This window comes from Mytilus californianus, unplaced genomic scaffold (assembly GCF_021869535.1).
Source record: "Mytilus californianus isolate M0D057914Y unplaced genomic scaffold, xbMytCali1.0.p SCAF_1, whole genome shotgun sequence".
In the NCBI taxonomy this organism is placed as follows: Eukaryota; Metazoa; Mollusca; class Bivalvia; order Mytilida; family Mytilidae; genus Mytilus; species Mytilus californianus.
In genome coordinates, this window is record NW_026262581.1 from 89,791,398 (window position 1) to 89,808,770 (window position 17,373).

General features: G+C 30.7%; 1 protein-coding gene across 3 annotated transcripts; it reads right to left on the bottom strand.

Moving 5' to 3' along the window:
• Positions 1 to 240: 240 nt before the first annotated feature.
• On the bottom strand, positions 241 to 16,967 carry LOC127710002 (nicolin-1-like). Of its 3 annotated transcripts, XM_052215716.1 has the most exons (9): positions 16,746 to 16,967; positions 14,220 to 14,255; positions 10,297 to 10,387; positions 8,464 to 8,564; positions 7,670 to 7,780; positions 7,068 to 7,133; positions 6,653 to 6,715; positions 3,285 to 3,389; positions 241 to 463 (listed from the first exon to the last, which is right to left on the bottom strand). In XM_052215716.1, exons 1-9 carry the CDS (start codon positions 16,872 to 16,874, stop codon positions 422 to 424), a joined length of 744 nt encoding a protein of 247 aa, XP_052071676.1. In that variant the 5' UTR covers positions 16,875 to 16,967; the 3' UTR covers positions 241 to 421. The 3 variants fall into 3 exon arrangements, with proteins under 3 accessions (XP_052071676.1, XP_052071685.1, XP_052071693.1); XM_052215725.1 differs by lacking the exon at positions 14,220 to 14,255 and having other exon boundaries at positions 16,746 to 16,966; XM_052215733.1 differs by lacking the exon at positions 6,653 to 6,715 and having other exon boundaries at positions 16,746 to 16,966.
• Between the last annotated feature and the right edge of the window lie 406 nt (positions 16,968 to 17,373).

A 17,373-nucleotide genomic window follows, 5' to 3' on the forward strand; every position in this document is an offset into this window, starting at 1 on the left:
TTTACTGTTATGTGGAAGAAGGAATAAAGTGCCAATCAGATGCCAAGTGAAAATTTGACTCCAAAATTATGTCCAAATTACTGTAATATTATGTAGCTTTATCAAATTAATAATAATTTATGTAAAAATTTCCATTGAAAAACATCAAAGAAATACCACAACTTTACTTCTGTGATGTCTTGTTTAAATTAGATTTTTGGTTTTAGTAGGTAATGAAAAAGTGAAAAGTCGAACAATGCGCACAAAATAATAAAACACTGAAATTTATTATGAGATGTACAAATCATTGTGCAATGCTTGCAAAAAATATATATGAAAATGAAAAGGCTATATGTAAAAGCTTTTAAGTGTTTTCTGTCTTATTTCCTGGTAATCCACTTTTGAATAGACTATAGGCTTAATCCATGTCACTGGTTCTGTATCATGTATAGGATAATAAATTTATTTCATAACATCCATCAACCTAAAAAAAAAAAGAAACAAGCTATGTTTAATCCCGCAACATTCTTTATGAGCCTGTCCTAAGTCAGGAAGGAGCCTGTAGTTCAGTGGTTGTCAATGGTTCATACATAATGTCATATTTGTTTTTCGTTAATTGTTTTGTTAAAAATTAAGCTGTTAGTTTTCTCATTTGAATTGTTTCATATTTTTCATGTCGGGGCCTTTTATAGCCTACTATTCAGTATGGGGTTTTCTCATTGTTGAAGGCCGTACCGTAGCCTTTAACTTCTAACATCCACTTTATTTGAACTTTGGTGGAAAGTTGTCTCATTGGCAATCATACCACATCTCCTTATTTATATATATATTTATTACAATATTTCAAAGGATAAAAACATCACCTAAAAGCTAAACTATTTCATTTTCAGGGAGATTTATATTAAATTTGACTCAGTTTAATATTCTTTAACAGAGAACTGTTGAGGAATAATCTTAAACAGACAAATGGTTACCACAGTTATATTTAGCACCACTAACAGACAAAGGGTAACCATAGTTATATTTAGCACCACTTATAGACAAAGGGTAACCATAGTTATATTTAGCACCACTAACAGACAAAGGGTAACCATAGTTATATTTAGCACCACTAACAGACAAAGGGTAACCATAGTTATATTTAGCACCACTAACAGACAAAGGGTAACCATAGTTATATTTAGCACCACTAACAGACAAAGGGTAACCATAGTTATATTTAGCACCACTAACAGACAAAGGGTAACCATAGTTATATTTAGCACCACTAACAGACAAAGGGTAACCATAGTTATATTTAGCAACACTAACAGACAAATGGTTACCACAGTTATATTTAGCACCACTTATAGACAAAGGGTAACCATAGTTATATTTAGCAACACTAACAGACAAAGGGTAACCATAGTTATATTTAGCACCACTAACAGACAAAGGGTAACCATAGTTATATTTAGCACCACTAACAGACAAAGGGTAACCATAGTTATATTTAGCACCACTAACAGACAAAGGGTAACCATAGTTATATTTAGCACCACTAACAGACAAAGGGTAACCATAGTTATATTTAGCACCACTTATAGACAAAGGGTAACCATAGTTATATTTAGCAACACTAACAGACAAAGGGTAACCATAGTTATATTTAGCACCACTAACAGACAAAGGGTAACCATAGTTATATTTAGCACCACTAACAGGCAAAGGGTAACCATAGTTATATTTAGCACCACTAACAGGCAAAGGGTAACCATAGTTATATTTAGCACCACTAACAGGCAAAGGGTAACCATAGTTATATTTAGCACCACTAACAGACAAAGGGTAACCATAGTTATATTTAGCACCACTAACAGACAAAGGGTAACCATAGTTATATTTAGCACCACTAACAGACAAAGGGTAACCATAGTTATATTTAGCAACACTAACAGGCAAAGGGTAACCATAGTTATATTTAGCACCACTAACAGGCAAAGGGTAACCATAGTTATATTTAGCAACACTAACAAAGGGTAACCATAGTTATATTTAGCACCACTAACAGACAAAGGGTAACCATAGTTATATTTAGCAACACTAACAGACAAAGGGTAACCATAGTTATATTTAGCACCACTTACAGGCAAAGGGTAACCATAGTTATATTTAGCAACACTAACAGGCAAAGGGTAACCATAGTTATATTTAGCAACACTAACAGGCAAAGGGTAACCATAGTTATATTTAGCAACACTAACAGGCAAAGGGTAACCGGAGTTATATCTAGCAACACAGACAAGAAAAAAAATGATAAGTTTCAAATGTACAAATAGAGAATAAAGATTATTGAAAACATAAATTTAATCCAACCAACAGCAGCACATTTTATTTTGAAGAGCATAGATTTAACATTTTGTTTTAATCAGGAAATTGGAAAAAATAATGACATATGTCTAATTTTAAGGAAAAGTTTGGGCTAGATTTAACCTTTTCCTTTACTTGACATTTAAGTATGAACAGTAATGATGATGATATTGACTTAAATGTTAACATATCATTTAGAAACAATTTACTACTTCTGCAACATTCTTAATATTATTAAAGAGTTGCGCCATGAGTGCATGATACACCCGTTGCCCTTTCAGCTCGTCTTTATGCCTTTATGCTTTAAATGAATTTATATGATCAAATACAAATACTGTGAGCACTGCTGAAACCCCCCCCCCAATATCTTTAATAGATATAAACCAGTCACCAAAGTTTCATGAAAACTGCTCAAAGTGTTTTTGAGTTATTGTCCGAAAACTGGAAAATCCCCCCTTTTTATGAATAAAATCCTATATCTCCAAAACGTAAAATCAGAAATTTTCGAAAATAGAAAGAGAACTTATGTCAATATGAATAAATTATTTACCAAAGTTTCATGAAAATTGCTCAAAGCATTTTTGAGTTATAGTCAGAAAACTGGACAATCCCCCATTTTTTTCTGAATAAAATCCCATAACTTTGAAACGTAAAATCTAAAATTTATAAAAATCAAAGGCGAACTTACGTCAATAGATATAAACAATTCATCAAAGTTTCATGAAAATTGGTGAAAGCTTTTTTGAGTTATTTTTGCAGTGTTGACGAAGGACAGACAAACAATGGTATACCATAATACATCCTGTCTTTAAAGACAGGATTATAAAAACCAAACTTAAAAAAAAAAATGTAGCCGGTTGATGGTACATATGAACTATTGAAAACCAGTCTCATTGGTATAGATGAATAAAATGTTTTTTCCCCTTAAAAATGTACAGAAAATACATCAATAATACCTCATATCTTCCTAATGCTCTTTCTGTCTGCTTGGCACCTACTTCTTCTGCCAATGCCCAAAGATGCTGTAGACTTGATGATATTGCTTCTAAGTTAGGTACACTCTATAAACATAAAACGATGTGTGAGAATACTTGTAGTAACTTTACAAGAAATAGATTTTTATAAATAATAATCAACTCTAATATATGCTTTCCCTTTTGTATAAGTTGTCAGTAGGTCATATATTCTATTTGTTGTTTATAAAAGTAAATTGGTTCCTCAAATTTATACTTCAAATTTTGAAATTTAAAAAGATAAAGAGGTCAATGTTTTCTGGATCTAAATCTGTTATATTTGATTTGGTTGAAATTAAATTCAAACCACTTCATATAAGTTTTAAATGTTTTAGATACATGCATAGTGGACCATGAACTAAGGGACTTGTTACCTTCTTCTTATGTAAAGATGTTAGAGCCTGCTTAGTTTTATCTGCATACTTCAAGCATAATAGATGCAGCTCTGTTATTCTGACAGAATTTGCAGTTGATGTGCATGTGAATGCTGATGGTACTAAAATAGTTCCCTTCTATTGCAGAATGCAAGACTCAAAATGTAAGAATTCTAAATTCTATGGTTCATGAAACTAGTAACAGAAGTATGTTAAATCAAACAAAATATACAGAAAGCAGAAAAAAATCCATCTTGTCGCATTTCTGTTTTCCTTTTTTTGATTTTTCTCTATTAAAAGTATCTATTTTTACATCTCAATCGAAAAGTCCAACCAATTGGAGTTGAAGTCTCTAGAATGTGAAAAAAGTGAAGACAAGAATTTTGAGTTAATTACTTTTTGAAACAGCACATGCTGGAAAGTGAAGCATGAATGATATTTCAAAAAATAAATTTTCATTTTTTTAGCATAATAAATCATTGATAAGTTACAGAGTTTGTGAGAAATGGATTGCAATTTAAATTCTTTAAAAGTAGAAAATATAAGATATGAAACAGTACAGACATAACACACTAAAATTCATGAGGGAATATTAAAAGAACCGAAAAAAAAATCATGGAATGTGACCTTAATAGGTGAAAGTTCATATGACCGTAGTATAATCTCCCTTTGAAATAGATACAGAAAAGGATATAATAACCTATGGTTGTGGTATGACATTGATCTGTGAAATGTCTATAAAACCTGGCAACTTAAAATTTATTTTATGGAAGGAGTATGTTTAATCATTCTGTGGATGAAGGTGATTTAGAATTTAGAATTTTCCATTGGCACATAATTATAAATAACTTGGAATTACAATAATCTGATTATCTTAATATAATATGTGGATTATTCAAGCTGGGAAACCTTGACCAAATTCCATTAAGAAATTAAATTTTAAGAAGTTAACATACTTTTTTAACAGGTTAAATGTATAGTATAGTCCTGAGTAATGGCCATCTTGAATTTTTAATCAGCACACAAATTACATAAAAAACCACAATCTTATCAAGAATTTACTGAGATTCAATCAGTTATCAATAGAGCTCAGATGAAAAATAGTTTTTTATTTCAGTGAGATTTCATCCTTTTAAAGAAACAATTTCATTGGACAAGCACTTTTGTAAATGTTGAGTTCAATTATCAGAAGCTGGATTAAAATCTTTGGTGGAACCAACATATGAATATTCCTATCATGTTTAGGTCTAATTTGTCCTTTTGTTTCTTAAGACATATCAATAACATAAACATGCTGTATATACAAATTATGGGTGTAAAATGACAACAATACATAACACAGCCCTATAGGTACGTGTAGACAGTAATACAACTTTAAAGCTACAAAAACTTTAAGAAATTGCAGAAATGTGAAGATCATCAAGCATGTGACTTCAAACAAACTAACAGTGGTTGTACTAAAAGTAACAATCAATTTGGTGCACAAAAAGCATGCAAAATAGAAAATGATAACATTTATAAATTATTGCACAAACTGTAAGAATATATTTCAGGCATTATCAAAAGTTTTATACACAAATCATAAAAATATATCAAAGACTACAAAATGTTTGAAGCAGAGATCACAACTTCCTACGGACTGCTCTCCATTTGCAAGACCATGTTTTGGTATATGAAACCCAACAATCATTCTAATAAAAAAATTAAATTGGAGATGCACAATACCATTAGGGATTAAGATCCTCTGAAAGTTTCACTGATAGAGGAGAAGTTGTTAATACAAAATGCAAATGGGCAAACAAACACAACAATCATTCAAATACCTCTGTTTCAGTAAAGGCAAGGATATAATAATGGCAAAACTACTTACAGGTACTTAAAAGTTAAAAAAATGCATGCAATATTTACTTGAGGCTCTACTTTAGAACTTGTGAAGGATTATCTAGGGTTGCTAATTACGGTATACTATTACTATGTTCTGCTGAGAATTCATATTGATTTGGAAACAGATTGAAAGGTCTTATACCATAGATTTTTTAATACATGTATATATGAATACTGGTACATTGTAAGGCAAAAATTATTGGTAATGGTTTCAATATGTTAAATTATTTTGCCTCTTTCAACTTTTTAAACATGTATTTTAATTAGGTTTTGATCTATTGGGCAGGTTTTCCACTAACTTTTTTAATATTAAATCAAAACATGGTGGTGCTCATTTTCCAAATTCTGCTTTTTTTGTATTTCGTAATTTTTTCCCTCATCCCATTTTTTACTCCCTATATCCCACATCCAAAAAGCGTGTCATCCCCCTGAAACATATTTCATGTGGAAAGTTTGACAAAATGTCAGCATTTTTTGTCAATTTTAAGTACTTTCTTTGAACTAAATGCTGTTCTTGAATGGATCCCTGAAAATCGTCATGTCCATAGATAATTAAAAAGTAATATTTTTACACAAAAAAATCAAAACTAAGAAATAAACTTTTAAAGAAACAGACAAAAACTATAATTTGTTCCTTAAATTGTTGGTTTAAAAACAAAGATATAAAACTGATTTACTTATATATGAAAAATTACATTTAAAACATAAGATATGAAAGTTAAAAGGCTTGGAATATGCAGGCAAATGGAACAAACTTGTCCTATACAAACTCTCATATTCACAAATTTTTAAGTAAAATTCACCCTTAACTGTCCATAAGACTTTGCTATTCTGATCTTTTCTGTGCATTCACTACACATTTTGTAAAACCTTTTGCTAAAAATAACAAACGTATATTATAAAAAACTTTAAAAAAAAATTAGTCTTGAACATTATAATTACTAAAATGAACACTTCTATAAGGAATACAGGGAAGCAATCAAAATGATAATAAAGCCTTGTATTGATTGGTCAATTAGTGCAGCCTCTACCTTTACATACTATACATCTTACCGCCAAACAAGGAGAACGCTCAGATCTTAATTTGTCACAAAAAGAGTCATTATCAAGGTCATTCTGTAAATTTAAAATTGATGTTAATAACATATTTTAAAAACCAGAATCTTTCTGACTGCAACAAATGTACTGTGTATTGAAATTTATAATCTAAAAATTTCAATTTTTTTTTTTAAGAAAGGTAATAATCTGTTTATGTAGACAAGAGTTACCATTATAAATTACAATGATTACTAAAAACTCAGACTTCAGTATCATAATAATAATTTTGGTTCCAAAGAACCAGGAGTCATGCTAGACTGCATATGAAAACACATTGAAAAAGAGTTATGCATAGACAGAGAGGAGTTCCAGATTGGAATTTGAACATGCAAAGAAACATTAAAGCATCAAATTGGAATTTAAAACTTACATCAGATTTTTTGGATTTTCCTGAATCTTCTATCAGCCAGGATGGTAGTGCTGGTGTTTTATTCATCTACAACAAAGGAAAACATATTTCTCAAACCTGTTTGTAGGGAGCATAGCATAAGATATTGATATAGAATTGTAATCTAATTTGTATTTGAGTGATTGATTGGTGTTTAAGGCCACTTTCAGCACAACAGGTTTATTTTGTGGCAGTCATTTTTTGTTGGTGGGGGAAGCTAAAGTGACCAGAGAGAACCATAAACGTCAGTGGGAAAACTGACAATCCTAGTCAACTAAGATTGGAGTCAAGGGTCTCTCTTTGATGAAGCTTTATGGTAGAGTAATATTTATAATGAAATACAAAGAAATATTTGTTTAATTAGGTCTTAAAATAAATTTGAATCAAAGATAGGAAAGAAGTTTCAAGTGTTAACAAATCTATTTAATGTTAAACAAAATATTTTTAAAAATTCATGAGGGAGATATCTCTTTCCATCAATTAAAAAAATGAGAATATCACATTTGTTCAGTATATAACCTATTGACTATTCTTTACTCAAATGAAAGTCTCACAAAATAAACTTGTACAGTATAAAACATTACCTCTGCTGATCTGTATAACTTCAATTCTTCAATTCTAAAATCTTTCCAAACAGGTGATGGTTGTTGTAATATTACACGTAATTGTGTTATATTGCTTAGTTCATTCATAAACTGCAGACAAAATCAAAATATGATTAACCATAGGAACAAACATTTCACAAGCATTCTCTTAAATAGCAAATACACATTAAAAACATATTAATTTTATGTGCATGTCTCACTCTTTTTGATAAATTTTACATCCTTAACAATGATGTAAATACATATACAATGCATATAAATCTAAGTTTTTTCCAAAATACATTGTCCAATTTTCACAAAACAATTATATGATTTTTTTTAACAAAACTTAACTTTTCCGAAATTAATCAACCAATTTTGACTTAAAATAACATGCACAACATCTGTGAAAAATTTCGTTTGTGTCATACCCATACTTTTAGAGTTTTGCACTAACACAAGTTGTTGACAGACAAATGGACAAAGTAACAAGTGAAAACAAGGGACTGTTAATCAGTTTATAACTTTTGACGGACAGCTGTGATTCAAGAAATTAAATGAGTTAACTGTTAGATTGGTTATCTCAAGGAAACTGACTTAGTTAATTCTAGTTGTATCATTTTGCTTTATCTGGATATGAATATTATAATTCAACCATATGAATATTATAATTCAACCATATGAATATTATAATTCAACCATATGAATATTATAATTCAGCCATATGAATATTCAGGATTTGCAGGAATTCAAGATAACGCAATAACAATACATGAAAATCACTTATATATTACATGTTTCTTGCCAAGACAGAAGTAATCTTGAGAACCTTCTTCCATGTGTGGGTTTGGCATCAGCCTAAATCTTCTGACACAAGTTTTCCATTTAGCATCACCTAAAAGATAAATCAAAAAGATACAATATCATTACACTTTCTGTTTGAATGTTCTTTGATGATTAAATTCTTTTTTTCTTGCACATATTTAATATAAATTATTCCCATTGCCTGATAGTCAGTGAGTCTGTTGTTAATAGTTAGCATTTGATCCATCAATCAATAGTATGTTCATGTGAGTAGATGGAGCATTGCCTGATAGTCAGTGAGTCTGTCGTTAATAGTTAGCATTTGATCCATCAATCAATAGTATGTTCATGTGAGTAGATGGAGCATTGCCTGATAGTCAGTGAGTCTGTTGTTAATAGTAAGCATTTGATCCATCAATCAATAGTATGTTCATGTGAGTAGATGGAGCATTGCCTGATAGTCAGTGAGTCTGTTGTTAATAGTTAGCATTTGATCCATCAATCAATAGTATGTTCATGTGAGTAGATGGAGCATTGCCTGATAGTCAGTGAGTCTGTTGTTAATAGTTAGCATTTGGTCCATCAATCAATAGTATGTTCATGTGAGTAGATGGAGCATTGCCTGATAATCAGTGAATCTGTTGTTAATAGTTAGCATTTGAACCATCAATCAATAGTATGTTCATGTGAGTAGATGGAGCTTAGTGTAAGTGTTGTGTGCATCATCAAAGAAAAAATTGCCCTATAATCTGAAGTGAATGTCTGCTTGGGAAAACAAGTTGAAATGTACACTATTGCTCACTATTGATACCACCTATAAGTATTATGTAAACAGAAAGTTGATAAGTGATGGATGCATCACAGGGTAAAGCATGATTACATGAAGCTTGATAACAAATTTCAGGAAGCTCTGATTCTTAGATTCTGTGAAAAATGCAACAAAAATTTCTTACACTATTATGTGTAAGAATATATAAGTGTTCAGTGAACAGGCAGTTGATGAGCAATGAATGTGATTGATTGATTGATTGATTGATTGATTGTTGGTGTTCATCACCACTTTCAGAGCTAATAGCTATATTGTGGTGGTCAGTTTTTATTGGTAGAATAAGCCAGAGTTTACACAAAGAGAACCACAACCTTCTGCAGGAAAACTGACAATCCAATTCAATAAAGATTGGAGTCAAACACACCTGCCAAGTGCATGGTTCAAACTCGCAACCTCAGTGTGATAGGCTAGTGATACAGTAGATGAACTACTTAGCTATGCCACCAAGGCCCGGCAATGAATGTGAAAATGCATCACACGGTATAGCATGATACTAAATTTCAGGAAGCTGTGATTTGTATTTTTTGAGAAAACGCTACAAAAGTTTCATGGGACAACAGACAAATGGAAACATAGATGGCTGATTAATATGCTCTTTTAAATAATTAATATTTTGAGATTATTTTTATACTGGTTTATTAACAAATTGACAGCCAGTCTGATAATAAGAAAAAATTAAAAAATTCAGATATATATCTGGACTTAAACAATTTCAGCTAAATCAAGCAGCAAATGCAAATTCTGCTTTGCCATTTAAGTAAAATCACTAAATCAAGCAGCAAATTCTACTTTGCCATTTCAGTAAAAACACTAAATCAAGCAGCAAATTCAACTTTGCCATCTTAGTAAAAACACTAAATCAAGCAGCAAATTCTGCTTTGCCATTTTAGTAAAAACACTAAATCAAGCAGCAAATTCTGCTTTGCCATTTTAGTAAAAACACTAGCAGCAAATTCTGCATAAAAAGTTGGTTTAATAGAAAAGATACTCTTACCTCCAACTTCACCATTTTCTGCTTGAGCTTTAAACTTGGCTCTTACAGTGATAAAAGCTGTATAACTGTTTTTAAAGTGAATTTCTCCAACCTAAAAAGAGAGTAAGGCATATTGTTTTATAAGTATAATTTCATAATAAAGTATTTCTAACACTTGTAAGAGGTTTTTTTTGCTAAATAATCTAATTTTTATCTAATCTAAAGCAACATTTAGACTTACTATTACTGTGTGTCCCAAAATTTCAAAAGTGTTGTTTTTAAAAAAAAAATTTATTGCAAATAGTCATATATTAACCTGTTAATATAAGATAGAACAAATTTTACTGATCTTTTGGGTTTCATTACATTGAAATTATTTATCCTCTTCCACAGCACAAATTATTATTATCGCTTGCCAAAGTAGAAAAAATACTAATGACTCTTAGATAAATCTTTTGAAACATTGATGCATGATAAAGTTGAATTGAGAGTTTTTAAAGTAATGAGATATGAAGGAAAAGAGGATATGGTGTAACAGTTAACAACACAAAATCAGTATGCTCACATGAAAAAAAAAACAAAGGCAAAGGAAAAGCACTCTCCCTTATTGCTATTCTTCATTTCAATGTCATGAGTTCAATTGCATATACATGTATTGCATTATAAACATCACAAAAATTTGAGTAAAGCTTAGTAATGTGTCTACTTTTCTTCACAATTTTTATATTCAGTTAACATGTAATTGGGACACATAGTAATATACAAAGCAATAAGACCTCAAACACTATTGATCAATGGAATACAGTAGACTTTGTAAAACTAATCTAAAATAAATTCAGAGGAAAAGAAGACATGAATATATTTACAGGATTTTTTTTCATTCTTTAGAAAATTATGAAAATTGATCATAAAAAAATATGGCTACTGCCTAGAATCTCTAACTCTATAAACAGAAAACTAGCTCTGAAATGGGAGGAGCCTGTTTAGAACTGTTTTGTCTCAAACAGGACATGAATAAGTGGGAAACATAACAAAAAATGAAATTTTGTAACCTGTTAACCAAATTCCACAAAATAAATACATCATGCAATCACCACGGCAATTAGTAGTATGATTCATAAACACTTTAATAGCAGATCCAAATTATTAGATTAAATATATTTTGTTTCCGGTATTAGTCAATGTATTATGAATGTACCCTCTACCAATAATAAAACTCCAAACAACAAATATAACACCTCTTTCAACATTTAAAGGAGATTGGAAAATCATCTTATGAAATGACTTAAAATGCTTAAATGTAAAAAAATATGTCAGATAATAGTATGCCTTATTTTTCTTTCTTCAAAATTTTTTCATTCTTAAGCCATATGAAAGAGGAATCACAGAAAAAGTATACTGGATTATTTCTGTCTGCATTATAAACCATGGTCATTAAAAAGCTGTAGACGGTAATAGTAACAATGGTATGCCTTAATGTAGATATTAAAATGATACAAAATATAGATCTAGAAAAGAAAAAATTGTCACATAACAGCTAATTTGCAAAGGGATCTTATTTTGAGTCTTGAAAAATTATATTGAAAAATAAACCAATGGAGAGATAAAAGAATAATTTGATTACATTGCTTATTTAAAAGTTTTCCACACTACCAACGGGCCAAATTGTTTTTCGAGTTGTCGTTTTGATCAAATGGGGGAAAAAATCAGCTCATAGCTATTGAAAGGTTAGTACACTATTAAGTTATCACTGGAAATGGATGGTCAGAACATTTTGGTCTTGAAGAAAATCAACCATAAATAACTCAAACAATACAGCAATTGTGAGTTTATGATAGCATATTTCTACCTTCTACTTGTCAGATCTACACAAGTATCTGACAAGTCAACACTAATAACTCACAACGTCACTTCTGTCAACTTCATGTTGACTTATCAGATATTTAAGTTGACTTGTCAAATATTTCAGTTGACTTGTCAGATATTTAAGTCAACATATCAGATAATTATCAGACAAGTCCAAGACTGAAATATGCCCCCATTAGATTTACTGTAGAATAATAATCTCCAATTTAATTATATAAATTCTCCTTCATTTTTTCGTTCAGTTTCAAGTAGCATTTAGTGGCATGATTATTCAGCAGAAATATTTAAAAAAAAAAGGTTTCTCATATGAAAATGAAATAGCACTTGCTCTATTTTGAAATGTATGAATATAAAGCTCAAGTGAGTCATGCATAAAGTAATGGAAAATTATAAGCTTGCAATGAAATTATAATTCAAATCCTGTTCTCTCGAAAATGGCTATTAGTAAGATACTATTCAAAATTTAAAATGCTTTACATAAAATCACACAAGTATAGAACATAAATGAAAAGCATTCTTATAAAACTTTCAATTGACCTTGCTATACATGCATAAAAAAATACATATAAAAAATATCAAAATGAAAATATAGAAATCCTTGTTTATTCTTACTGATGGAGCTGATAATAAAACAATGTTCCTTCAAGTCTTTCTTTTTGGCTTAATTGACTTACCAATAAAGGTTACAACTTTACTGTTTGTGACCTTGCTATATGTAATGTACAGCAAGAGGCTTCTATAAAAGAGCCTAAATTGCTCTGTCAAAATTTATTTTGAATTGCTATTCATTTTTGCTGTTGACAGTTTCTACCTCTCAATAATAATTTTTTTGAGAAAATAGGCAAAAACTAGAAAATCAGTAAAACATTGTCATAAAGGGCAGTAACTCTTAAAAAGAGTCATCAAATGTTTTCCATCATACTCAGTCTGGCATTTTATAGCTATTGCATTGATTTGCTGATCATTTTTACAGTTTACTATTACTACCATATATTATAATTTTTGAAATAATAAGTAAAATTATAAAATTAGTCAAAAATTGTCATTTAAGGCCAACAACCCCTATAAGGAGCCATCCAATGGTTTTGGTCGTATTGGCATTTTTGTAGATCTTGTATTGCTGATTATTTTTGCTGTATACTGTTTCTACTTATCTTTTATATTTTACAACATTAAAAGAAATAAAAGAGGAATTGCCCCCGCTCAAGCTTTGCAATTTTCCAAGTTAAAAAGGAGCATAACTCTAGAACAGTATATGACTCGCAACCCAAATTTGATCACTGTCTGCATTTTTGTGGTTCTTAGCATTGTGTATGAGTTTCATAAAATTTGAATAAGACAAATTTTAAGTTAGAGTGCGGAAACAAAAAAAATATTTGCAATTTTCCAAGTTATAAAGGGGCATAACTCTAGAACGGTAAGTGACTTACTGCCCAAATTCAAACTCTGTCTACAAGTTTTGGTTCTTAGCATTGTCTATGAGTTTATAAAATTTGCATGAGGCAAACTTAAGTCAGAGTGAGGTACCAAAAATGGGACGGATGGAAGGATGGACGGATGGACAGACCGTCAAGGGTAACACTTAATGCCCCCATTGCCTACGGAGGCATAAAATTTCACAAATTAGTCAAAAATCATAATTTAAGGGCAATCACTCCTATAGAGTCATTCAAAGGTTTTGGTCATATAAATTTCTGTTGATCTTTCATTGCTGATCATTTATGCTGTTTACAATATCTACACATATAAGCTTGATAACACCTCCTCACACATGGTCCCATGCTGCATGGTCATCAAGTTTAAAATATCATATCAAAGGCAGTATAAAATAAAACTTCAATTGTTTTGATTGGTCAACAAAAAAAACATATTTCAAACTTTCGAAATTCCAATACAAAAAACTTTGGTAAGTAAAATAGCAATTCAGCCACACATATTATGTATAATCAGCAACGGCAATTGTTGAAAGAGGTGACATAAGGCTTGGTTGCAAATTTGTGAGAAAAAATAACATCAATATACAAAATAATGGTTATCTGCAAAAAAATTCCACATATAACGTGAGATGCACAATTTACCCTTTCACATATTGAAACAGAAATTGGATTGCTACTCTGAAATATAAAACAACATATAAATCATTTAACAATATGTAGAAAGATTCTAATATTCATTTATTTTCCTTTGATTTATATATATACACATGTATCTACAATTGTACAAGCAAAGCACCATAAATTGATTCATGATTTTCCCTTATACTAACCTAAATAAACATTTTTATTATATTGCTTGACATCTTGGTTCAATTACTGGTATATATAATGTTTACTTTGTTTGCAAGTACTACTACAATTTCAATTCTGTATTTGGAGAGAAAAATTGTTTTCCATTAATTTCAATGTCAGAATAGATGTGATGTCATAGACCAAAAGTATTTTTTCTAGCTAAAGTCATTAGGTCATAGTCCAAAATTGAGGTAAATGTACATTTAAATGAAAGGAAAGTGCTGGAAATCTAAATTGGTATATTGGCACATCAATGTGTTAGCTTTCAAAAATGAAAAAACTTTGCATCTGGTCCATGAAAACTTTTCATTTTGATCTGTTTTCACACTGGTCTTACTATAGTGCTGGGTTTACCACTAAATCTATACATAAAAGTCAAAAGGACTAAATCTGTTAGAAATTGAATAGGTCTGTAATAAAGTAAGCAGTCCTTTTACTAGTAATAGTGATGGACAAAAATTAAGTGTATTTTTGGTCCAGTCATGGAAGTACATGTACATCTTTAAATGTTTAAAAAGAAAATTCCATTTGCCTCCTGCAAATGAAATCACCATATTTATAAACTTCAATAATAAACATTCCTGTGGAAAATTAGTTTAGGGGTCAGAAGAAGTTAAAAAAAAAGAGCCTGTGTTGCTCACATGCATCTTTAAAAATGACCATTTTATTGTAAAAAAACTGACAATTTTAGTCATGTTGACTTATTTGTAGAAATTGTCCTGCTGATATGAAGTTTCTATCTATCTATCATAGTTTCAACATTATAGGCAAAAAACACACAAAATTGGTAAAAATCACCATTTACGGGTCATGACTCCTACATGCATAAAGAGTCAACTGACAATGTCAGTAATTTGACTTATTTGCAATCTAAAGTTTTTTATCTGTTTATTATAATTTTCAAGATAATAGACAAAAATTCAAAAAAAATGTTAAAAATTGTCATAAAAGGGCAATAACTCCAATAAGGAGTTGTCTGACAGTTTTGATGTATGTGAACAGTAGGTAAACTTTAATATACTGAACATTTGAGCTTTATCAGATTTTCCTTATTTAGAGTGGTCTTCAAGAAAATAGACAAAACTTGCATTTTACCCCTATGTTCTATTTTTAGTCATGTTGGCCTTGTTGGTTGACATGCATGATCATGGTCACATTTTTTAAACTAGATACCCTATTGATGATTGTGGCCAAGTTGGGTTAAATTTGGCCCTAATCAAAATATTCAAAACCCTAACAGTGACATTTTAAGTTTAAGTTAAAACAAAAATGTGTCCATAGTTAAGTACATGGATGCCCCACTTGCACTATCATTTTCTATGTTCAGTGGACCGTGAAATTGTGGTCAAAACTTTAATTTGGCATTAAAATTAGAAAAATCATTTCATAGGGAACATGTGTACTAAGTTTCAAGTTGATTGGACTTCAACTTCATCAAAAACTACCTTGACCAAAAACTTTAGCCTGAAGCGGGACAGACAGACGGACGCACAAACCAAAAAACATAATGCCCCTAGGTGGGGCATAAAAAAATATTTTTCACTCTGTTTTGTCTTCTTTGTCATGTTTTGATGAAAGTTCTCTGTTTCAGGTGAAAACAAAGCCATTTTAGCCAATTAGGTTCCACATATAAAACCTTAATATATATATATGATTGTTTTCTATACTATTTCAATAAAACAAAACACTATTATATTAAACCTGTTTTAGTCCCACCCTTATGGGTAAATTAATATCTTAATATGTAGGGTGGGACTAAAACAGGATTAATATATGACAGTACTGCCAAGTTTTCATGAAGCAAATGCACGAGATTTGGCCAAAATTGTAAAGATCAAAGAGAAAAAACAATAGATCAAAGGAAAATGCCGCCAAATATGCATGAAAATGCGTGAGACTTGGCAGCACTGATATGAGGGTTGTAATGGGGTACCTTCATGATGAATAACAGTAAAAAATCTTGCCAAAAGACGTTAACGCTAATTTTTTCTTTATGACGATAAAAAAAAATCCACTGATTTTGAGGAATCACGTTAGATTCTTTCCAAAAATAACGGTAACAGATTATATATTCCATACCTCTGACAAATCATGAAAAGGATATTTTGACAAATCACGATAAAATTTTAACCAGTTTGACGCATCCTGGTTTAGTTCCACCTGGGACTAAACCAGGATATTGTCCTTGTAATTAGCACCATGAAGGATGCCAAAGGTTTTTCCCATATAAGATGAAGTGAATAATCTTATACTACTTAAGGGGTAATTTCATATACAGTCAATGAGTTATCCTGTACAATGTTAAAATTCCCATACCTCTGGGTTTGAAATATTTGGAAAGTTTATATCGATAACTCGGCATCCTGAATGAAACTCAGTCTTTCCATCACTAATTGTTAAGATAACTGGATTCTTTATATGCGAATGGAGAGGTCTATCTGTCATTTTTCAAACTATAACATTGTCTTTCTGTAGTGTTGGGGCCCGTACGCGTAGTGTTGTCAATGAAGCTGTAAGGAAAGATATCCAATGACCGTAAAACAAAATGCAACGACCAAATCAAATTACATTAAATAAAATCTCATTTTTTTCAACAATATCAATGTTTTTTTACTTTCAAAAATATATAACGTATTTCACATACTGATTCAATATCCCCACACATATATCAAACAGGGATATAAAGTCAGATATGTCGATACGTTCTCTTTCTGGTTATAAGCTGCTGGAAGCAAGGCAAAGTCGCCCAACTGCCAAATCGCCCCACTTTTTCACCAACTCTCCCCACTTTCTCAAAAATCGCCCCACTCTTGTTTACCAAGTTTTATAAGGGGGTCGAGTTGGTAGTCATTAATGCAGTAAGATTTCATTCTCTTTTTTTTCATAAGTAGGGTGAGTTGGCAGAACTCAATTCCTCTGGATGTTGCTATTTTTCATAAGTGGG